Source organism: Oryctolagus cuniculus, chromosome 18, assembly GCF_051225735.1.
Source record: "Oryctolagus cuniculus isolate XC-2025 breed Fujian yellow rabbit chromosome 18, ASM5122573v1, whole genome shotgun sequence".
In the NCBI taxonomy this organism is placed as follows: Eukaryota; Metazoa; Chordata; class Mammalia; order Lagomorpha; family Leporidae; genus Oryctolagus; species Oryctolagus cuniculus.
This window is the reverse complement of record NC_142884.1, coordinates 55,205,993-55,231,319: the sequence shown is the minus strand read 5'-3', so window position 1 is coordinate 55,231,319 and position 25,327 is coordinate 55,205,993. Positions and strand designations below refer to the sequence as shown.

Below are 25,327 nucleotides of genomic sequence, written 5' to 3'. Positions count from 1 at the left end.
GGATTGAATCCTGAAGCATCTGTGAAAGCCCATTTTTATTTTAGACATAATCTATCAGTGTAAGGCTCATCATCTGGAACTTTAATCCAGGTTGTTTACAAAATCAATGATGCAGTATGTTTTTGCCTAATGACTTAACATATCTGAGAATTAACTAAGTTCACCTTAAAAACGTGTTGGGGTCAGAAAAGTGAGATCCACACTGTAATTAGAGCTATCTCTAACATATGAGTATGAATGAAATCAGATTGCAAGTATTTTACCCAAGGATAGATATTTTCTTTCTTTCTTTTTTTTTTATTTGACAGGCAGAGTTATAGACAGAGAGAGAGAGAGACAAAGAGAAAGGTCTTCCTTCCATTGGTTCACTCCCCAAATGGCTGCCGCAGCCGGCACTGCGCCAATCCGAAGCCAGGAGCCAGGTGTTTCCCCCTGGTCTCCCATGCTGGTGCAGGTGCCCAAGCACTTGGGCCATCCTCCACTTCCTTCCCAGGCCACAGCAGAGAGCTGGACTGGAAGAAGAGCGACCAGGACTAGAAGCTGGCACCCATATAGGATACCAGCGCCGCAGGCAGAGGATTAGCTGTGAGCCATGGCACCAGCCCCGGGGATAGATTTTTTCTTATGGAAGTACTCTAAAGACTCTCTTACATGTAAGAATTCCAGAGATACTAAAATCTCTTGGCTTCGCTCTCTGGGTGGAAATCAGTGCTGCAAGCAATATAGCAAAGTGGACTGCTGGTCTAGACATACAAACTGTAGTTGGAAAAATGTAAGAATAAATTGGTTATCTTGCCCAAGCTTTACAACATTCCTCAGTTTCTTCTCTTTGTGTAGAGTTAAACAGTTTGTGTACACAGCTACTATTAGTTTCATTGCATTTCAAGAATTCCTCTAAAGCTGCTCTCTGATCTTCTAAGAACAGTATTAGCTCTGTTCATAGCAGAAGAGCAAATATTCAAATAATATGGTTCTTTTTGTTAAGATTTATTTATTTGTTTGAAAGGCAGAGTTACAGAGAGGCAGAGGCAGAGAGAGAGAGAGAGAGAAAGGTCTTCCATCTGCTGGTTCACTCCTCAAATGGCTGCAGTAGATGGAGTTGTGCTGATTTGAAGCCAGGAGCCAGGATCTTCCTTGGGGTCTCCCATGTGGGTGCAGGGGCCCAAGGACTTGAGCCATCTTCTACTGCTTTCCCAGGCCATAGCACAGAGCTGGATCAGAAGTAGAACAGCCAGGTCTCGAACTGGCAGCCATATGGGATGCTGGCACTGCAGGTGGTGGCTTTACCCACTACGCCACAGCGCCAGCCCTGAAAGAATATGGTTCTAAATGCCATGGTAGAATCTCATTCTCCAAGTGACAAGATCACATTGAAGGCTGAGTCTTACCACACCCTGATGGCATACATGTGGGTGTGAGTATATGAGTTTGCTGGGTAATTTTCCCAATGTCATACATACAGTAAATACAGTGCTGGGGGCATGTACATCATGTACAATCATGACATCATGTACAATCTCATGCGTGCATTCAAGTCCTGGGTTTCCTATGGTGTACAATAGGCAGTCACTCCTATAGGCACAGTGACACTAAGTAGCACATACACATGGCTTTAAATGACACTAAAAAGGATATGGCTCACCCATAGCACTGTTGGCTCCTTCAGGTCATCTTGAGGAAGCTCGAGCTGGGAGTGGTCTACTTTCAAACCCTTTGCTTCTCAAAGTGTGGTTCTTAAATCAGTAACATCTGCATCACAGGATAGATGACAAGAAATTCCGAGTACTCTCAGGCCCCATGCTAGAGTAGATGGGTCATAATCTGAATTGTAAGATTTCCAGGTGATTTGCATGCATATTAGTGTTTGAGAAATACCTCACTAGGGGAGGGTAGATGCTGCAATTGACTGTTTATTGGTATTACCAGAGATGTTGGTTAAATTTTCAGTCACTTCAAGAGTGGCTGAATGGTCACACTTGAAACTTGAAATTGGTCACAGTGGAAATATTTATGCAGTGGAAATCAGAATAAAATACAAATCAGGGATATTATCTTGAAGGGTTGGGTGTTCATGAGTGTGGTCTTTTTTTTATAATTTGCTGTTATCTAGGTATTTCCTAAGTGTTTACTACTAATCTTTTAAATTTATAGTTATACTCCACTATGGAAAATAATATTGGCTTTCCATTTTAAAATATTTTTTAAACTGTCCCTTTTGAATACACATGGTTCAAGGTTTTGGCAAAACTTAAGAAGGAGGCTAGGGGCTGTTTCCATCCCTAGAAACTCTGCTCAGGAGAGCAGTAGGGGTGGGCTGGTTCCTCCCCAGAGTGCCTCGCTGACTGCAGGGCTGCTGCCAACTCACATCCCCCTTTCTCTGAAAATTGAGAAATTGCCCTGGAGTATCACTCAGTTGTCTCCTAGGCCCTCTCTGTGGGATAGCACATTTTCTTATTCCCAGCCTTTAGAGACATCATGCATTCTCTTCTCTTTACAAGAACTGGCAGAGAAGAGGACAGGTGATTTGACATGAACTCTGTAGAGACCATAGCTGGTATGAATTTGGTGGGTAGGGAGCAAGATGGAGAGAGCAGGGACTGGGTGGTCTTGGGAGTATTAGTTTAGAAACTCTCTTAGATGGTGATTCATTCAGAGATCCCAGATTACTTCATGGTCTTTCTTCTGTCTAGTGGTTGACTGAAATGTTCTTTTACACTTCCATCCATTGGCCAATTCCTTCTCTGTTTCATTGAGTACCATAATTATGTATTTATTTGTCTTTTTCAGTTAGATTCTTTGCTTCCTGAAGATAGGATCTCTGTTTGCTTTTTTTTTTTTATCTCCAGTACCTGACATATAGTATAGGTTTATCAAATATTTATGTAAGGGGGGGGGGGGAATGTGTAAAGTTTTGTACTTTTGTTACTGCATTCAAATAATGGCTCTATCCTTTTTGGGAATGTTCCTTGGGCAAATCATCAAATGATATTTTGCCTCAGTTTTTTTAATTAATTTCTTTCTATTTCATCTTATTTTATATAAAAGGCAGAGAAATAGAAAGACAGTGAGAGACAGAGAGATCTTCTGTCTGCTTGTCAATCTCCAGATGCCCACAGTGGCTGGAACTGGGCCAGGCTGAAGTCAGAAGTCCAGAACTCAGCCTGGGTCTCTCAGATGGGTGGCAGGGATCCAAGTACACAAACCATCACCTGCTGCCCGCTAGCGTGTACGTTAGCGGGAAGCTGAAGTCAGGACTTGAACTCAGGCACTCCAATATGGGATGTGGATGACTCAAGCAGCATTTTAAATGCCGAGCCAAATATTCACACCTCTGCCTCAGTTTCCTTTTCAATCTTTAAAATAAACCTGTTTGATAGATACTGTAATTATTAATCAACCTCTGATCATGGAATCCATTTGAGTAAGGATTAGAATACCAATTCCATGCAGTGTGGCAGTGGAGGTCACTCTTGCACCCATCTCGCTGTTCTGGATCTGTAGATCTCAGGGTACTGGAGAACAGCAAAACATGATTTCTGAGCATTCAGGATTGGGCCATGATGGAGCACAGCGTATTTGAAAAGAATAAGCCTCTTTTGCCTGAGAAGTGATCAGGCTGAGGCTTCATGAGGCCAAGTCTCACCATTGGTGTAAGGTGGTCCAGCCCTTCCCCCTAGAGTAGAGCACTGCCCCCATCCTCCCATGGGGGAGAGTTGTGTCTCCTTTGTGTTTCCTCTGTGTCTTGGCTACTTTTCCTGCAGAGCTTATACACCTTCAGTCTTTGTTCATTTGTTTGTCTTTTTATCAAAGTTTCCCAAGCACGGAGACTACATCATTACCACCCTTTACTCCAGCTTGGGAAAATCACATGGATTACTGTTTAGTGAATACCTTCCATGTTTTAGCTGCTTTCCATGTGTCTTGATTTGGAGCCACAATGCTACTCTGATGTGGTTCCCTATTGAAAACTACCCTTCCCTTCAATTTGACAAACAGCTGCTACCTACAGAACACCCTCTGCACTCATAAGGGTGGGGTCCTTTTGAAATGCAAAGTGTTTGTTTTGGAGCTAAGCCTGGGCAGAGTGGCAAGCAGGGTGATTTCACAGATCATCTCCTTGTACCAGATGCTGCCTGTATTTGCAGTAGAATGTGGATCTGCCCCTTTTAGTTGGCTTCCTGAAGGCCACTCATCAGCTCACCCAATGCTTTCTTGCTTTCTTATTCTGAGCTGGAATGGAACCAGGGACCTTGAGGTGAAAGGGTCCTTACCCTATTATGAATTCCCTGAGCCAAACTGTTCCTGACGGTGTCTTGAGGAATCATTTTCCCATTTAATCTAATTCAGCCAGGCTTCTCTCTGGGATGTGCAGTGAACATTATTTTTTTAAAAATAATTTTTGAGAGAGAAGAAATACGCTTTACCGTGCTGAAGGTAAGCAAAAAAAATGTATTTGACACCTCAGGTAATGGGGATTTTTTTTTCGCCCATCCTTTCTGAATCTTTTCCATTGAAAATTGTATTTTTACCATATTTCATTCCCAAAGGAGCTTTTCATAATTTAAATCTCCTGTTCAACTGTACATTTAGAATGGTAGCCCTGACACTGTCCTGATTATAGCATACATGCTGGACATTACAGAATTTCTTTCTGGGAGCATTCTAATTTTATTCACTCATCATTAGCATCCAAGCAGAGAATTGCACTCTGCACCCCAAATTGGACAATCCCTTCTGATGGATTCTGGCAGCTAGGACTGTAAAAATTGGGGAAATTCCCCTTCCCATTCTCATTTGTACATTTGGAAACAATTTTCCTCAGTAAAGGCCAATTTCTTCACAAAATTCAGCGTAAAATGACCTAGAGCCTATCTGTAACAGGTTAAGAAGAAAGAAGGAAAGAAAGAAAAAGAAAGATAGAAAGGGAGGAAGGAGGGATGGAGGGAGGGAGGGAGGAAGGGAAGAAGGGAGGAAGGAGGGAGAGAGGGAGGAAGGAAAGAAGGGAGGGAGGAAAGAGGGAGGGAGGGAGGAAGGAAGGAAGGGAGGGAGGAAGGGAGGGAGGAAGGAAGGGAGGGAGGGGAGGAAAAGACGTGCAGTCGGCTTTACATTTGTGTACACTTCCACTTTCTTTACAAACAAAGCAGAATTTAAGAAACCAGAGAGAAGATGCAGGGATGGAGAGAGAAGGGAGGGTGAATGTCAAAAGGAAGAAAGGAAGGAAGGAGAGGAACAAGGAGGGGAAAGGGATCTTCTGGTACCTGAAGCATTTTTGTTTTTTAATAAGCAGCGTAGTTGTGCAATGAATACTAAAACTTAAATGAAGCTTAAAAATAAAAGGACTTGCTAGCTTTACTCATTCTAATTTTTCAGATTCACTTTCTCAACTGAAGAGTTGAGGAGTGCCTACTATTTATTGTTCACTTAGGCACTTTAGAAAAGCAGTGGTTTTCATTTCAAACCTGTTTCTGTATACTCTTATCTTTCTCCCTCGTTGTTTTTGCAGGAAACTTCAATGAAAAGGAAAGCCAATGGATTGTGGTCTTAGCAACGCTGCTTAGATGATGTCTGTTTCCCATGCTAGAAACACGTGGCAGAGCTGTAAGTAAACGCTCAGCACTGCATGATGAATTGGATGGCTGCAGACCAGAGGCAAAAAAAATAATTGTCTCATTCTTGTGGTGATTTGCTTAACTGGTGGGACCATGCCAGAACGGCTAGCGGAAATGCTCCTGGATCTCTGGACTCCATTCATAATATTATGGATTACTCTTCCCCCTTGCATTGACACGGCTCCGATGAATCAGTCTCAAGTTTTAATGAGTGGATCTCCTTTGGAACTAAACAGGCTGAGTGAAGAACAGCGGATTTTGAACCGCTCCAAAAGAGGCTGGGTTTGGAATCAAATGTTCGTCCTGGAAGAGTTTTCTGGACCTGAACCGATTCTTGTTGGCCGGGTAAGATTCGTTTTTAAGATCCAGATTTCAGGGTCTGTTCATGGTCTTTAGATGTTTAACGTCAGACTCCACACAGTGTTTGCCACACTGAGCTGGAAATCTTTTAGGCCAGGTGGTTAGCTGGTTTACCTGTTGGTTTCTTTAGGAATATGAATAATCCCTCAGTAACTGTTTTAAATGGCTTTCTTCGGAAAGCTCCTTTCTGTTACAGAAACAATACAACAACACTTGTGTCATGCATAAACAAATAAGCTTTTCTCCTGCATTCACACAGGAGAGTTCCATGCCAAACATTTTTTCTATTTCATAATACTTGGAAGAGGGATGCAATTTTGCTCAGTTTGAATTCCTACTGCCTCTATTGCTAAGACTCTATTTTGTTTCATTTTAAAGGCCATGTATCTCCAAGTACAGGTAGATTTTTCTCCTTTTGTGCTTCTTTGTTTTAATCATGAGCATAAGATTGAGAAAGGAAAATTCTTAAAGTAGATATTTAATTTTGCCTTGTGTTATAATTTGCTAAGCTTTGCAATAGAAAACACTCATCCATTGTTAGGTGGATTCAAATGTATAGATTCAAAATTCTAGCCTACTGGTTTTGTTTGTGAGTGTGTGACTGGATTTATATTTGTTTTGTTGCTGTCAGCTGGTTAGGCAAGTGTTCCAACCGGACATGGACTGCTTGCTGCTCAAAGTCACACTGTGGGTTCTGGAAGACTGTATGTGCTCATCCCTCAGAACTGCTCATCAGCATCTGCTAATTTTGACACACACTACCATCTTAGGTAGAATTTTAATCACTCCCTGCCAATGGCTGATTTTCCTGATAAGTCAGCTACAAAAGTCAATCATACCAATGTTATTCATTCCTCAAATGTAGTGATTTAAGATAAAATTAAGAGGGGAATTAAACATCGATCTTCAAGACTTGACTTAACTCTTTGGTTTTTACTAGGAACTTCTAATTATATTACTGTTTCTACCCCCTATTGTCTTGCAAAACAAGTTAAGCCCCTCCCAGGGGTAGGTTTTTCATTTTGTACAGTTCTACTTGAAAGAATAAAGCCTGAATACAGAGCTATCAAGAGTCCTTACAAAGATATTCCTGACCTTTTCTGTGTGCTAGGCCCTCTATTAGGCGCATGGAGGCCTATCCGTGAGTAAAAAGAAATGATCTCTGCCTTCCAGGGGCTTACATGCTGGCCAATATTGAGTGTTTTTATGTGTTGAGCACTGTTATGAAAGTGTTTTGTGGATGCAAACCTATTTTTGATCCTAACAATAATCCCCCCATATATACATATGTATAGATAAGAGAACGTGTATGTATAATGTGTGTACATACAAATATTCACAATGTGAACATAAATGTGTGTAAAACAGGTCTGCATTCCCTTTTTCATAGATGCAAAATAAAAAATCTCTCAAAGATTTTTTTTTGTATGCTTGGTAGGAACTCAGGTAGCAGAAATGACTGGAGGCTATTTATAGTCATAATGTATCCTATTACTATGACTGTTCATGTATTTCACTGTAGAAATGTTAATGTGGTTGATTACAGGGTGCTGCCCCTGGACCCTGCTGAGGGTGTTACTTCCTGTGTGGATATGTTCCTTAATCTCTTTCTAAAATGTGAAGAAGTCTGAATTCTAACCACATTCTAGTCCCATGGGTATGGTCTTCTTGACCACATTGTCTTATCTTGTAAAAAAAAAGAACGTGAGTCTCAGATTAATAAATCAAACTAGGATCACAAAGCTAATAAATGATTTTGAATCCTGTTGGGAATTTGCAAAGTTGTAATTTCACACATCATATTCTCTTACATATAGGTAACTAGGTGTTTGCAGTTTAAACTATAATTTACACTTAGGAGTTATTGAGTAGAAATTCCTAAATTCCTGCTTCTGGATATTCAGAACTTCTTTAACCAGCCTGAAGGCAAGTCTTTTCATAGCCTATGAGATTCTAGAAATACATCCATGTATATATTTTTAATAGATAGATTCTTTCTCCCTGTTTCTCTTAATTACCTCTTTTTGGAGGCATATCGCTCTGATCATGTCTTGCATAATCTAAATAACGGAACATGCTATGCCCAGGAGAAAATTCCATTTTTATCTGAATAGAAAAAGTAATTAAAGTAGGATTTGTTTTGGACTCAGAATCTGATGACTGATTTTACCTGTCTTTTTTTTTTTTTTAAAGATTTTTTTTTTTATTTATTTGAAAGGCAGAGTTACAGAGAAAGGAGGAGAGTCAGAGATCTTTTGTTTGCAAGATAACTCCCAAAATGGCCAGAACAACTGGGGCTAGGCCAGGCTGAAGCTAGGAGCCCAGAGCTTCTTCCAGGTCTCCTATGTCAGTTCTGGGCCCAAACACTTGGGCCATCTTCTGCTGCCTTCCCAGGCTCATTAACAGAGAGTTGAGAACTGGAGCAGTTGGGTTTCAAACTGGTGCCTGTATGGGATGCCAGTGTCACAGTTGTAGGATTAACCTACTAGGCCACAACGCCGGCCCTCTGCCTTCCTTAAATGACGTAATAGAAATAGAGACCGACCACCAGACATTCAGCATCCTCTTGTGATTTCGTAATGCCTGCAATGTTTCTTTTTCTCTGAATGACAGAAATGTTGCTACTGAAATACAGGATTTTGAAATGGCCAAAATGCTCCCATGTCCTCGTAACAGAATTCATGAATTAGTCCTTTCACTGCTCCTTGCCATGGCTAGTTTCCACACAATTATTAAATCAGATTGAGGCCAGCACCGCGGCTCACTAGGCTAATCCTCCGCCTTGCGGCGCCGGCACACGGGGTTCTAGTCCCGGTTGGGGCGCCGGATTCTGTCCCGGTTGCCCCTCTTCCAGGCCAGCTCTCTGCTGGGGCCAGGGAGTGCAGTGGAGGATGGCCCAAGTCCTTGGGTCCTGCACCCCATGGGAGACCAGGGTAAGTACCTGGCTCCTGCCATCGGATCAGCGCGGTGCGCCAGCCGCGCCGGCCATTGGAGGGTGAACCAATGGCAAAGGAAGACCTTTCTCTCTGTCTCTCTCTCTCACTGTCCACTCTGCCTGTCAAAAAAAAAAAAAAAAAAAAAAAAAAAAAAAAAAAAAAAGATTGAAACTTATTTTCTGGGGAGAAAAAACTTTTCTGCAAACATTCTTAATCATAAAGCATTTCTCCTTAAAGAAAATTGCTCCTGTATCATGACAACCTAGCCTATGAGGATCTTGGGTAGTCATGAATCCAAGATTCATTTCCAACGACTTCTGCAGGTTCTGAGTCAGGCCGTGTGTGGGGAGGATCCATATCAGGGTGCCCACCAGTGCTTTACAGTGTTTTATCTCTGTGCACACTCTTCCACATCCGATTCTCTGAGCCACTTTACCGCAGAGCTTCTTCCCAGGAGTAGGCTGAGCAGTATTAGTTTCTTATGAGCATACCTGTTCTTTAAAGGGCCCTCTTGTAAGTTCCTGTTGTGGGGGCCTTGAATCTAGAAGGCTGGGCTCAAGCTCAAGGGCAGAGCCAGTTTGCAGGCGATTGGCTCCTCAAAGCTGCATATATGCCCTTTCATCAGCCATCATCTCTTTTTACTATGTTGGTAGACAGCTGGATGCCAAGAAACTGTGCCATAGAAATAACCTTTCCAGATATTGAAATATTGACTTTGCCACTTTCTTGTTGCTAATCCTTGGTGCTAACAAGAACGTTTCAAGGATTATACAAATAAGGGAGCAAGCATTAGGCATAGTAGTTAAGATATCTGCATCGTACATACCAGAGCCTGGGTTCAATTCCCAGTTCCAGCTGTCTCCAGCTTCCCACCAATGCAGACCCTGGGAGGCAGCTGTGACAGCTCAAATAATTGGGTTGGATACCCACAAAAGAGCCATAGATTGAAATCTCAGCTCCAAGCTTCAGCCCTGGCCACCAGTCTCTGTTTGCCTTATAAACAACTTTTTACAAAAAACTATGAAAATAATATAAATAAGAATATCCAACATGAAATAAAATAATAGATTTATAATGCCTGGCACATGGTAATTGTAGTTATAACTTTATTCTTAATTGTCTGTTTGTGTGGACAGTTAGAAAACAAACAGGAAATCATCTACATGAGCACAAGGCTCTGGGAGCCTGTAGTAGTCACTTGTCCATTGCTGTAATGAAATCCATGAGATAGGTCAATGTTATAAAGAAAAGAGGTGTATTTAGTTCACAGTCTTGACATTCAAGAGCACTGACATCAGCTCAGCAGTGGCGCAAATGCTGTTGACTATGTCACATCATGGCTGGTGGCAACAATAGGAGCATGTTTAGAAGGAACCCATCACATTGCCAGGAAGAGAGAGAGAAGCTGCATGGGGCCAGGCTCAGGCTTCTGTAACAATCTTTTCTCAAAAACTAACCAGTGGGGCTGGCATGTGGTGTAGTGGGTAAAGCCGCCACCTGCAGTGCCAGCATCCCATTTGGGCACCGGTTCAAGTCTCAGATGTTCCACTACCAATCCAGCTCTCTGCTGTGGCCTGGGAAAGCAGTAGAAGATGGCCCAGGTGCTTGGGCCCCTGGACCCACGTGGGAGACCTGGAAAAATCTCCTGGCTCCTAGCTTCAGGTCGGCCCAGCTCTAGCCATTGTGGTCATTTGGGGGAGTGTGAACCAGTGGATGGAAGACTCTCTCTCTCTATCTCTCTGCCTCTGCCTCTCTGTTACTCTGCTTTTCAAATAAATAAATAAATCTTTCAAAAAAAAAAAAAAAAACCTAACCAGGGTCCCACAAGAAATGAACCTCCCCTTACACTCTACCTCTAAAAGGGTCCCAGAACCTCCCAATACCACTGCCCTAGGGACAAGCTTCTAAAAAATGAATCCTTGAATGGAAAAAAAAACACCACACATTAAAACTGTAGCAGAGCTCTAAGAGGGCCCCTTCGTTTGTCCCGATTGTTTAGGGTAGAGGTGACATTTCAGTATATCTTAGCTGGGCAGGTGGGGTGAAGTGGGAAGCAAGGAACTGCGGCTGAAAGAGCTTATGGAAGGTCACTAGAGAGATTAAGATGAGCGAGGATTCTTTTGATCATAAGCAGCGTGAGCCTCTATATTTTCTGTTGATTTAGATGAAGCTGAGTCATATTTTCAGAGAGGCTTCTCCTGTATTCCTCCTTCAATATATCATACCCTTTGGCTATGCTTTATTTTTTCTTCTGCCTGATGATCATTATCTATTATACTCTAAACTTAATTGTGTTTGTGACTTATGTCCTGCTAGAATGCAAGTTCTACAGAAAAAAAAGGATTTTTGTGTCCTTTGGTCTTTACTGTATATCCCCGGAAGCTAGAACACTGCCTGAATATTGGAAGCGTTAGGTAAAAGTGTTGCAAGTAAATAATCCTCTTCAATAATGGAATTTATAGACATTATATAAACTCAAATCTCATATAAATGACACTTTCAGTGGACAGTACATTGCTTTCATGTTCCCTCTTTCATATGGCTATTTTATAAACTAGTTAGGTAGGGTTTTTTTTTTAAGATTTTTTTTTATTTGTTTGAAATGCAGTCACATACACACACACACACACACACACACACATAGAGAGAGAGAGAGAGAGAGAGAGAGAGAGGGAGAGAGAGATCTTCCATCGGCTGTTCACTCTCCAAATGGCTGAAACAGCAGGGGCTATGCTAGGCTAAGGCTGGGAGCCTGGAACCCCTTCTTGGTCTCCCTCGTGGGTGCGTGGCCCCAAGCTCTTTTGGGCCATCCTCTATTGCTCTTCCAGGTGCAGGAATCTGGATTGCAAGTGGATCAGCTGGGTGTTGGACTGGAGTCCATATGGGATGCCAGCATCGAAGGCGGTGACCTAACCTGCTTCACCACAATACCAACCCCAACCAGCTGGATGATGCAAGCAATTATTTCTAGTTATGGATTTTAAAGCTCTTTCTTTGAGGCAATGAAAGTGGAAAAGTTAACACAATAAAACAATTCTTTTTCTAATAGACTACAAGATCACCTCTGTGGAGACTATCTCTTGTACTAGCGGCACAAAACGGCAAATTATCTTCCAACCCATTTTCAAACATCTGTTTGTGCTTATGGCCCAAGCTAGACTAGAAATCTTCTCTCTGAATTTCTGAACAAGTGTTGGTCACATAGACACCAGCCTTGCCTACAATTCCCTGGAACAAAGTGGTGCAGAGGCTGTTCATAGACACACGCGTAGTGATCAGTCCACTTCCCCACAATCCCCCGCATGGACTTTGCTGGGAATTCTGGCAGGGAACAGATTACTCATGGGACCTTAACAACAGATATGCATATTTGTTCTGGTCTTAAAGAAGACGGAAACCTCGTGGTGCTTTTTGATAAATCTTGCAAATGAGGGAAGAATACTGTCCTTTTGGTAATGTGCGCATGGATCTTCTGGTAGATACCTAGATGTTATTACAAGAGCTCTTTGCTGACAGTCAGGAGGGTGACTGGTGGAGTCTTGCAAAGAGCTGTTTGCTGAGCATCTACTACCTGCCAAGTATTTCTTTGCCAGTGTGTTCTCGGCAATAAGAAAACAGAGATCTGTGCCCTCTGTCATGGAACTAATGGCTACCAGGAGGAGACAGACACTACAAGTCACGTGAACAAATGTCACATTGCAACTGAGATGAATACTCTGAAGTGAAGGGCCGTGGTTCCACTGAAGCTGACCTATTCTCTGGGCGGAAGGGATCTTCCCTAAGGAAATCACCTGTGAGCCGAGACACATTAGCCAGGTGAATCGAGAGGCAGAGATGAAAAGAGAAAGCCTGTCCCAACAGAGCACACACAAGGTTATTTATGGAGCTGAGAGGGTCAGAGCGAGTGGATCTCGTGTTAGTTTGGGCTGCTATAATATGTTAACACAAACTGGGTGACTTATAAACAACAGCGATTTATGTATTACCATCTTGAAGGCTGACAGTTTGAGATCACAGTGCCAGCATGGTCAGCTTCCCGTGAGGGCCCCCTTCCAGGTTGCAGATTGTCATTTTCTCGCTGTATCCCAACACAAGAGAAAGAGGATGAGGAAGCTCTGTGGGGCTGCTTTGATAAGGATGCTCTGGGCAAACACTTGGCACAGGAGTTAAGATGCTGCTGGGATGGCTACATCCTGTGTCGGAGTGCCTGCATTCAAGACCTGACTCTGCTTCCAATTCCATCTTCCCATTAATGTGCAACCTGGATAGCGGTGGTGGCTTAAGTGATTGGGTACCTGCCCCTCACATGAGAGACCTGGATTAAGTTCCAGGTTCTTGACTTCAGCCTGACCCAGGCTTAACTGTTGTGGGCATTTAGGAGTGAACCAGTAGATGGATGATCACTCTCTGTTTTTCTATAAATATTCCTTCCTTATTCTCCCCCGCAACTTTCAAATAAAGTGAAAATAAACAAGTGCACCAATCCCATTAATAAGGACTCCAGTGTCACCTACCTACTAATACCAGCACATTCAAAATATGAATTGGAGCAATGGGAGTGGGGGCAGTGATAAACTTTCAGTCCATTGCACTAGGGGACCAAGAACTAGGATTGGAGTCTTTTGATTCAAGGTAGAAAAATACTCAGGAATTTATTAGAGATTGGGCTTGTTTCTAATTAAGTTCTATTACAAAGTGGGAAAGAAAGTTACTTAGCCTCTTGGCTGCAGTTTTCCACGTTCGTATGGTAAATTATAAATTTGAGCTACAAATCCCTATGGAACATATGTATATACATGTATGTGTGTGTGTTCATGGGAGGTGCACATTATGCCTTTTATTTTTGTTTTTTAAGCCTCTTTATTGTTGTAGCACATATTGATTTTTGTCCCAAGTTGCTTTAGTACTTGTTCTGTGATTCCTTTGATCCTTGGTTCCTCGTATTGCTTTATTTTGGGAAACACATGGTTTGCTCTCCAGGTGGTCAGAGTTTCTCTCTCCTAAATTCTCTCTCTTACATAAACTCCTCTGCTTTTCATCCCCTTTTCCCTCCTACCTGGGCTTCTGAGATGTTCCTTATTTGGATGTAACTCTCTTGCTGGTGATGCCACATCTATTTATAATTCTCTTCCTCCAAGGCACTGACTCATTTTCTCTCTTTAAATTTGACCTTCTAACCTCCCCTCTTCCTAGTAACTTGGAAATCATTTGGATGGTTCTTAGTATGAAGGACATGGGATGCCAAATAATTACAGTTTATGGTGTCAGCGACCAGTGAGAAAATTGCACTTGACATGCCATTATTTTTGCTGGCTGTTTGCATGTTAAGCGCACAAGGCTACACAGCCACAGCCAAATTGTACCTGCGGCCTTGTGAGAACAATTCACTGTCAGTTCCCTGAAGCTTCTGCCTACTCAGACAGAGCCTTGTGCACCAGTAATTTGGCAGGAATGCAAGTCAGCATTGTGTGTCTCAATCTGGCTAAAGGACGACTTGTCTGTCTCTTGCCCAATGGCCCGACATAGAAATAGCAGACATCCAAAGCTGTTGCATATCTTTTGATGATAATATAAATAAAGGGAATAATATCAGTCATTTAAATCAGCAGAAACACTACACACACACATGCACACACACACACACATACACCCACACATGCACAAATGTGTGCTTAGAGTCCATTAGCTGAGTTTGTGCAGTTATAAAATCCCCTGTCATTCCCATTGCAGCTTGCAGCCCCACACTCTTACCTTGTTTGCCTCCTGTTTTACCAAGTGATCAAGTGAGAGAGAGAGTGAATATTCTATGTTTATCTCTGTAGATGCCCTGAGAAATAAATTCAGAGTTCTTCTAAGAAGAGTCTTGTATATTTTGTCAGTGCTTGGAGGGTTAGCTCATCGAGGCAGATATTTTTTCCACTTGAAACAAGATAATAGCAATCACATATATTTGGGTGAAAGAGCCACTTTATATAATCCTATTTATGAATAAATAGCAACAAAGTAGTTGATATGAAAAAAAGATCATTGATTCCAATTACAAGTAGGAGGCCAACTTTTTAAAAAAGATTTATTTATTTATTTGAAAGGTAGAGTTGCAGAAAAAGGGAGAGGGAGAGGGAGATAACCCCTCCCCAGATAACCGCAGTGGTGGGAGCTAGGCCAGTCTGAAGCCAGGACCTTCTTTTGCATCTCCCATGTCAATGGCAGGGGCCCAGGGAGTTAGACTATCTTCTGGTGCTTTCCCAGGCACATTAGCAGGCAGCTGGATTGAAAGTGGAGAAGATGGGACTCTAACCAGTGCCCATATGGGAAGCTAGCATTGCAGGCAGCAGCTTTTCCCGCTACACCACAACACTCCCTGAGGCCAACTTTCATAGGCACGCATTGGGCCAACATAAATGCTGTACAACTGGAAAATGACTCATTGCATATTTATGTGACAATAAAGTATGAAGTCATTGAAAATTGAGATTTTTAACATGAGAACACAGTGGAAACATAATAATTATAAGGAATAAAATATCCGGTGTGTAAATTATATAATTATAAAACTCTGTGTGTGTGTGTGTGTGTGAGAGAGAGAGAGAGAGAGAGAGAGAGATGTGGTCAGAGTACCTGGCACATATCTGTTAATATGAGGATGCACATGAAAAAAATACACGTTTAAACAAACATGAAGAATCACTAGTACCCATTGCTCTGCTCACTTCTGTTCAACAATTTTAGCATTATACTGCTATTTTCTCAATTATCCCCTCACACATATAAACTCATACATATTGTCAGTGCTCTTAGTTTTTTAAAAAAAGGCAAATACAAATCACGTCTAAAACCACTATTTACTATTTTTTGATGTAAAGATTTCTGCAATTGAAAACAGCATCAAATCATAAAGAAATCCAGGTCTAAGCTATCGTGAATTGAGCTGCAATAAACATTAAGGTGCAGGCAGCTTTTTTGTTTGCCAATTTAATTTCCTTTGGGTAAATTCCAAGGAGTGGTATGGCTGGGTTGTATGGTAGGGTTATATTCAGGTTACTGAGGAATCTCCAGACTGACTTCCATAGAGGCTTAACCAGTTTGCATTCTCACCAACAGTGGGTTAGTGTCCCTTTTTCTCCACATCCTCGCCAGCATCTGTTGTTGGTAGATTTCTGTATGTGAGCCATTCTAACTGGGGTGAGGTGGAATCTACCCAAAGGCCCATCAACAGTAGACTGGATAAAGAAATTATGGGACACATACTCTTTAGAATACTATACAGCAGTCAAAAACAATGAAACCTGGTCATTTGCACCAAAATGGAGGAATCTGGAAAACATCATGCTGAGTGAATTAAGCCAGTCCCAAAGGGACAAATATCATATGTTCTCCCTGATCGGTGACAACTAACCAACCACAAAAAAGGAAACCTGTTGAAGTGAAAGGGATACTATGAGAAACAGTGACTTGATCAGCCCTTGTCCTGACTGTTGATGTACAATTTAATACTTTATCCCTTTTAGTATTTTTTTTTGTTCTAGTTAATACTATTGGTTGAACTCTGTAATCAACACACATTTATTCTTAGGTGTTTAAGTTTAACTGAAAAGTGATCCCTGTTAAATATAAGAGTGGGAATAAGAGAGGGAGGAGATGTACAATTTGGGACATGCTCAATTGGACTTGCCCCAAATGGTGGAGTTAGAAATGTGCCAGGGGATTCCAATACAATCCCATCAAGATTGCATGTACCAATGCCATCTCACTGGTCCATGTGATCACTTTCAATTCACAGTTGATCACACTGATAGGTCTAAGAGTCAAAGGGATCACACAAACAAGACTAGTGTCTGCTAATACTAATTGATAGAATCAAAAAGGGAGAGAATGATCCAACATGGGAAGTGGGATACACAGCAGACTCATAGACTGGCAGATGTCCTAAACAGCACTCTGGCCTCAGAATGAGCCCCTAAGGCACTCGGATCTGGTTGAAGAGCCCATGAGAGTATTACAGGCATGGAAAGCCAAGACACTTTGGCAAAAAACAAAACAAAGCAAAACAAAACAAAAAAACCTATATTAAAGGTCTCTGCGAGTGAGATCCCAGTAGAAAGAACGAGCCATCAAAGAAAGAGGTACCTTTCTCTGAAGGGAGGAGAGAACTTCCACTTTGACTATGACCTTGTCTAAATAAGATCGAAGTCAGTGAACTCAAAAGGTTTCCATAGCCTTGGAAACTCATGACTATAGCCTAGGGAGATTTCTGACGCCATAAACAAGAGGGTCAAATTGTTAAGTCAACAACAGGAGTCACTGTGTACTTACTCCTCATGTGGGATCTCTGTCCTTAATGTGTTGTCCAATATGAAGTAATGCTATAACTAGTACTGAAACAGTATTTTACACTTTGTGTTTCTGTGTGGGTGCAAACTGATGAAATCTTTACTTAATATATACTAAATCGATCTTCTGTATGTAAAGATAATTGAAAATGAATCTTGTTGTGAATGGAATGGGAGAGGGAATGGGAGATGGGAGGGGTGCAGGTGAGAGGGAAGTTATGGGGGAAAAGCCATAGTAATCCATAAACTGCACTTTGGAAAATTGTATTTACTAAATAAAAGTTAAAAAAAGTTTAAAAAAATCATAAAGAAATCCAAAATGTACAGCAATATCTAGTGAGTAAATGTTATCCAAGTAACCCATTTTAAAAACAAAATGAGGGGTTAATTCCTGATATTGATTCAGATGAATAAACACAAAGCAATAAATGGGAATCTTTAAGGAAATACACTACTGCACATGGACTTTTTTCCTCAATATGTGTGATTGGATTATAAGTTTTTAAATGAAGCTTTTTCTGCATTTCATTTTCTGTTATTTTATTATGTTATGAACCATAATGAGAGAAAAATAGATGATTATATTATATTGCTCAGTTTTCTTAAACTCAAAGCCATCCATCCATTCATAGTAAATTCTTGGGAATGACTATGTAATGTGAAACTCATTTGACAACTAGAATCTTATTTTTTTTAAACAACATCTATGTTAAACACTTGAAAGGCCACATTTGTCAATTAACAAATTAAAGTGCTAAATATATTTAATCTTTTTTAATGAAACAACAAAGAAAAAACGGTCAGTCTAGCTGCATTTTTATCAAATGTTGAGTGACTTTCATTACTATAGAATAGACAAGAATTAATCAGACATGAAGGTTTTATATGTGGGTGTGAAATAAGGAACTGCCTTATGAGTCTTCAATATAGTCAGTGTATGTACTGCTTACAATTTTTCAATAAATAAGAATGACCTAGAAGAGTAATTTATGGAATAACAGTATTTAAGAAAAAGTGTTATAACACAGGGTTTTATTTGCATTGGCTATGCATGTGTTCAAGAGGTGCTATTTTGTAAATATTTCAATATATTCTACCTATAGATATTATTTTAACTATAGTTAACCTACATTTATGCCCCCCAACACACATGCACACACTCACTTTGACATAACTTGGGTATTTGCATTTCTGTTCCTACATCTTTAACTATTTTGAAATATCACAAAGATACTCCTGTCAACATTCAAAATCTGAGTATTTGATGAAGATGTTGGTATGTTTTCCTATCAGCACTGGCTATCTCACCTTAGATTTCAGTGCACTTAGGAACTCTTTGAGATGTTATGTTCTGGGGGAGAGAAAGTCTGCTGTTCGTCTTTATTCCTCAAAATGAGGTCTGTAGACCACTACCAGCAATAACACCTGGAAGATAGTTAAAAATGCAGAATCTCATTCAGCACCTGTAGCTTCTGACTTACTGAACCAGAACCTGCATGTTAACACTATCCCCAAGTAATTATTGTGCACATGAAAGCGTTAAGATTAAGAGTTTATATTGAGTTTTTAGAAAATCAATCATCAATCAACTCCAGAATAGTTTGAAACATGCTTTTTAGCTCTCTGTGTCCGGATTGAACTGCCTTTGAATATCAGCCACTCAGTTATGGAAAAGGGTAATGGGCTGGTGTTTGCAAAGCTTGAGGAGTGGTCTGGGAACAAGCAGCTACTATCTCCCTTGAACCCCATGTGGCAGGTGCTGACCGTGGCAGTCTGTGACACCAATCTGCAGATGGCACGCCTTGCTTCTGTGCTGCAGATGATGGCTAAAGTGCCTGCCTGGTGACTCTCCGCTCCAGTTCCATTAGTTAGTGAAAGTGTTCCCTGCTCAGTTCCATGGACTTCTTCCTTTTCTCTGTATGTTTCTACCAGGACGCCACAGATGTGCTCTGAAATCTGCAGAGAATCAAATGTCACTGGGCTTCAGTGGGAGACGATGACAGAATCCCAATGAGCCTGTTCAGAAGGGCTGAGGAATAGTAGGGGACAGCAGGGAATGAAGCATTGGATGCATATTTCTGTTTCTCCCTAATCCTAAAATTCAGCCCAGCTGTGTTGCATCGACATTTTTGTTGTGAATATGTGGCAGAGATTATGAAATTGACGATATTGTCCAGGGCCACTAACGTGGGCAGAAAATGAGATGTTAACTGATAATATCTTCTGAGTATTTTCTATATGGCAGATACTTTATAAAGTTTGCCTGTTCAGTCCTCTCAGCAACCCCCTGATAAAAGCGATCATTAGCACCATGACCAGATCAGGAGAAAGTCACTTAAAGAGTTACATCCATGAAAAGGTACAAATAAGACAAACAGTGAGTTAGTGATAAGACAGGAGTCAATCCTAAGCCTGGCGATCACAGAGCTTGTTCCTGTAGCCATAGCAACACATTTTCTCATTTGGACCTCATGTGGTTGATGATTAAGGTGCTAGTCTGTGATGCCGATTTACAGATGAGAAAAGTGAGACCACTGAGCAAAACAAGGTGTGGTCTCATAACAAGAATACAAAATTCTTAGATTTGAGCAGATAATTAAAAATGTATAATTGGGAAGCCACTCCATGGATTTCTTTGCATGCTCCTATGCATGCTTCGTGGGAGACAACAGTGCATATAAATCTCTTGAGAGAAGAAAAATATCCTTAAGGCTTACACATATGGCAACTTGTTTTGTTTCCTCTATGGCAAGATGACACTATAATTGCCAGGCCTAGGAACAACTGGTATTGTGTTCATGTGGTTTGTGTTTGTTATTTTCAAAATATCAGGGCTAGCACAGTATCTATCTTTTTTGCTTTTTTATTTTAAAGTATACATTAAGTGATTATGATGAAGAAGTCAGAGAAAAACTATGTAGAAAGAGCAACAGGAGAAAGAGATTTAAATATGTTTACTTATATATTGTTCCAATTTTGCAGGTAAGAAAGTTAAGAGTTTTGGACTGAAATAAAATCTCATTGGTTAGGTGCCTAATATGAAATGATTCTAGCTTGGTACAAAGTAGGCCAAATTCTTAACTACTCCAGAGCTGTAGCATTAAGTTGGCTCCCTGAAATCTTTGTCCAGCACTGAGCAATTTTCTGTATTCCTTTTAAAGTGAAAATGACCAGAAGAGCAGAAAGAAGAGGGGAATGAAAAATAAAATCCTGTACATATAGACAGGAACTGAAAGAAGACAAAATGCTTATCCCCTCCAGTTGCTAGAACTAATTGTGTTAATGCTGAATAATTTATAACAATTCCCTGTACTCCTGAAACTGAGCTGCTGGACACCAATACAGAGGCACCAGAGGTGGAATCTATAATTTACTTAGCTCTCTGCAGTGACTGCACTGCTGCCCCTTGCAGCTCCACATGTCTTCATCCAAATGGATGTGTGCTTCTCTGTTTCACCTCTCCCATCCCAGCCCTCATCACGGGTGACTTTCCACTAGGCAGGTCTGGTCATGTCCATTGCTACTGGTGCACTTTGGGCACTGAGAATAACTCCTTTATGTCTGCAGTGAATTCTCAGAGGAAAAGTGAATTGGTGAAAGAGCAAACGTGGCAATTAAAAATGACCAAATCCAGTAACTCTTCGAAGCAAGTCAGACTCCCTAGCCATTCAAAAGCTTTATTTAGAAGGTGGCAGGGTTATTTATAGGTGAGTTTTTCTCTGGTTTTATTTTTTCATGTGCTGTGGGAACCTAAAAGTATAAATGAATTTCTCATTGCAGTTTGCCTTTTGTCCTCCTCCTCCTCTCTCTCTGTGTGTGTGTGTGTGTGTGTGCACACAAGCGTGTGTCCTCTTAGTTTTTCCCTTGGAGCAGCATTGCTCTGGCAGAGCTCATCCTCTGATTGCAACCCTGCCTTTGCAGGATCACTTATAATCAGCCTGGCGAGGTGTTTTCAGAAATCATTAGACGTTGGCAAAGGCTGGTCCTATTGATCAAGGCCTCTGTGTCTCGTGTTTTCACTTCTGCTTTTCCTGTCATTTGACTCAGACTGTAAAGGTCTTGGTTTTCCAGAGTTGAACCCAAATTCCACACCCCAACTACACTGTCTGAAATGCATTTAAATATTCGTATCTTTTCTCCCATCTCAACAGTAGTAAGAAAGACACAAGCAGAAAGAAGCTGAAAGACAAAATTGTAAACCTGGAGACACTCCCACCCTAGCCAACCCCTGCAACCACATACACATAAACAAGATCAGGTGGTGCCACAGGGTCAAAGAGACACAAGGCAGGGCTGGTGAGTGCTGTGGTACAGCAGGTAAAACCGCCACCTGCAGTGCCAGCATCCGAAATGGGTGCTGGTTCTAATCCCAGCTGGTGCACCTAGGAAAGCAATGGAAAGTGGCCCAAGTCCTTTGGCCCCTGCACCCACATGGAAGATCTAGAGGAAGTTCTTGGCTCCTGGCTTCAGGAGCAATTTGGCAATTTGGCAATTTGGCAATTTGGCAATGTGGCAATTTGGGAGAGTAAACTGGTGAATGAAAGATCTCTCACTCTCACTTACTCTGTAATTCTGCCTTTCAAATAAACAAATAAAATCTGAAAAAAAAAAATGAGAGACAAAAACCCAAAGTCAGGAAGCACACAGAGAGTGAGACAGAATCCTGAAACACACAGAGAATACATAAGAAAGAGACCTAGACTCAAATACATCTAGAAAATGAGAGATTTTTCACAGGAGCACAGAATTCAAGAAATACGGAGTATGAGAAACAATGAGAGAAAAAATGAGATGATGCGAAAGAAAGAAAGGAGAGAGAGAAAGCATATAAGAGGCAAGCCATATGGGGTGGACTTGGCCTGGGCTGAGTGATTCTCACTAGGCCTGGTCAAACCAATTTCTTTTAGCCCCTAGACAGATGGGATTATGCATACTTTTATGGTATTTCTGATTGTATAGATCTGCTTTTTTTTTTTTTTTAAAGGAATGCATTTTGACTCTGACACATGGCATTTACTGAATAACTGGTTGTCGGGACTCAGCAGGAAGTAAGAACCATTTGAGTGAACCAACAAAGATGATGATTTTTCATCTTAAACTTTCAGAGACAAAATTACATACTTTTTAGCCATTGCTGCTAGAAACTAAATCATGGCCATTTTACCTTAAATCACATACATAGCAGAATGATTTAGTAATGAGGTTTTTTTTTAAGATTTGTTTTTATTAATTTGAAAGGCAAGGTTACAGAGAGGCAGAGGCAGAGAGAGAGAGAGAGAGACGGAGAGGTCTTCCGTGTGCTGGTTCACTCCCCAAATGGCCTTTAAGGCTGGAGCTTCTTACAAGTCTCGCACGTGGGTACAGGGCCCAAAGACTTACACTGCTTTCCCAGGCACATCTGCAGGGAGCTGGATCAGAAGTGGAGCATCCAGGGTTAGAACCAGCACCCTTATGGGATGCTGGCACTGTAGGTGGCAGCTTTACCCGCTATACCACTGTGCTGGGCCTCTAATAATGAGTCTTTAAATGAAGTTATCATATGGTTTATAATAACAGACAATGACACCAGTTTAAAAGAGAAGTGGGAAGGTACAAGAGAATTAAAGGGAAGTTGTTGATAATTAATATCTTCTAAAACTCTAAAATTATTCAAACATCGGAAGAAATAAAACATTTTACTAGAATTTATCTTTGTAGTATCCTTGAGCATTGAAAAATTTATGCATTTATTTTTTTAGTAATTTCAAATGGCCACACGGAAGACTGAGGCTAGTTTTCTAATTCTACATTACATGTATATGTGAGCAAATATATTTTTGTGGATCAAGAAAGGATAGCAGGGCAAAAGTTGAAGGATATGTATGGCTGGGACCAAGAGGGACACACTTTCAGAGTGGCTACTGTTCTTCAGGGTATGTGAAAGCTTATTTAGCCCTCTATGTGAATCCTATGAGAAAGGGCTGTTCACATCAGACTCTCATAGCTAGTGAACAGACAGGTTCAGAGAGGGTTAGTCACGGTTCCAGCGTGGTTAGTAAGGTAAGGAACTGGGATTGGATTGCAGTGCAATGCTGGCTGATTTCTTTTTTTTTATTTGAAAGTCAGAGTTACATAAAAAGAGAAGGAGAAGCAGAGAGAGAGAGGGAGAGAGAGAAAGAGAGGTCCTCCATCTGCTGGTTCACTCCCAATTGGCCGCAACAGCAAGAGCTGCGCTGATCTGAAGCCAGGAGCCAGGAGTCTCCTCTGGGTCTCCCACCTGGGTGCAGGAGCCCAAGTACATGGACCATCTTCTACTGCTTCTCCAGGCCATAGCAGAGAGCTGGGTCATAAGAGGAGCAGCCGGGAGTCGAAATGGTACCCATATGGGATGCTGGCACTGCAGGCGGCAGCTTTACCTGCTACGCTACAGTGCTGGCCCCGCTTGCTGATTTAAAAACCCATGCTTCCTCCTGGGAAGGGCCATCCCTTATCTCACTTTACTTCGTTCTTCCTTATTTTTTCTCTGCATGGATATCCCATTAGGAATATAAAAAAGTTCTTATCTTTACCTGATATTTACTCTCTCAAATATTTCTTTTAATCATTCCCAGCACCCTAAGGGGTCCAAGTGGGGTGTCTGATATGGTCTTAGACCCACACTTGAAACTAAACCTTCTGACATCTCATCCCATGTTTCCTCCAGTGATCATATTGCCTGCTGAAGTCTTTGATGAGTCATTCAACATTACAGAAAGTGTTACCCATGGTAACCATACTCCAAACGGAAGTGTTTTGAGATTACTACTGCGGTTGCAAGATACACTATAGAACGGACCTCTCAGAATATCCATTCGTAAATCTTGCGGTACACTACTGCTGCGAGGGAGGAAAGCCCTGGGCGAGGTTACCTTTTAAGTACATTATCCAATCACCTGGTTTTTGTGGTCTCTTCTAAATCCAGGGAATAAACTGCTTTCCTACTTGCCCTGGCAAATGTGAACTGAGAACCGCCCAGGGGATGTTATTGGATGAGGTTTTCAAAAGCCTGCACTTCCTTGTAACCTCTTATCTTCACATTATCCAAGATTGTGTTCCTTATTATAGCCTAGCACCCCGTGTTCCGGGCAATGCGTAATGTAGACCAGCAAACCAGAAATCCAAGGATGCTTGGAAAAATTATTTTGCTAATGGTCCAGGAATCCTTTTGTGGTTAAATTTTTCTATGAAGATATTCACCAGGCTTGGCTTTGGATAGGAAGAAGTAGCACAGATGTATGTCATTTGGCAGTGCAAGTGCTGGAGTATAATTTCATACTATGACCTGGCACAGAAATTTTGTCACATTTACAAAGGATATCAGCATGCCTAGGATTTGCTCTTTGAGATGTGATAGGGAAGCAAAAGTCTGTATCAGAAGCCTGCTCTCTCCTGAGAGAACTTTTGAGGTAGCTGAAGAAAGGAGTCCTACTTTGGAATTGGAAACTTCCAAGAGTCTTTGCAAATGCAAAATCTTCTCCTTTTGCTACTCTGTAGGCTCCACAAAGTTCTGACTGTCTCTTTCAAATTTTATATAAGTGGCAGCCTGAGGAAAACTTCTCTAGCCCATGTAGTAGGAATTGCATTAAGTTTTCACTCTCTCTCTCCTGGAAACTCTAAACATTAGGCCTGAGCCGCTATATGCGGATACTCAGTGTGAACCTCTTCCTTCTTAAAGAGGCAGTCTTTTCTATTTCACAATTTACTATTAAAGGTACTTTGTTTCACTCAGATCACCAAATCTTTATAACCTGTAGGCTTAGATTTGAAGCAGAGGTGTATAAACACTCACATGTACATGCACACACAAACACACATATTTTATTTTCTTTAAGATTTATTTATTTATTTGAGAGAGAGAATTACAGAGAGAGGGAGAGATGGAGAAAGCGAGAGAGGGAAAGAGAGAGATCTTTCATCTTCTGGTTCACTCCCAGAATGGCCACAATTGCCACTGCTAGGCTATACTAAACCCAGGAGCCTGGAACACTATCCAGATTGCTTATGTAGGTGACAGGGGCCCAAGTACTTGGTCCAACTTCCACTGCTTTCCCAGGCACATCAGCAGGGAGCTCCA

General features: G+C 41.3%; 1 protein-coding gene across 9 annotated transcripts in view; it reads left to right on the top strand.

Moving 5' to 3' along the window:
- The window catches only part of CDH8 (cadherin 8), a 418,197-nt gene that overhangs the window by 9,447 nt on the left and 383,423 nt on the right, over positions 1 to 25,327 (top strand). For all 9 annotated transcript variants that reach the window (XM_070063301.2, XM_070063302.2, XM_070063300.2 and 6 more), the window contains exon 2: positions 5,504 to 5,954. In XM_070063301.2, the coding sequence (XP_069919402.1) occupies positions 5,703 to 5,954 (252 nt within the window). In that variant the 5' untranslated portion in view covers positions 5,504 to 5,702. The remainder of the gene's footprint in view (positions 1 to 5,503; positions 5,955 to 25,327) is intronic.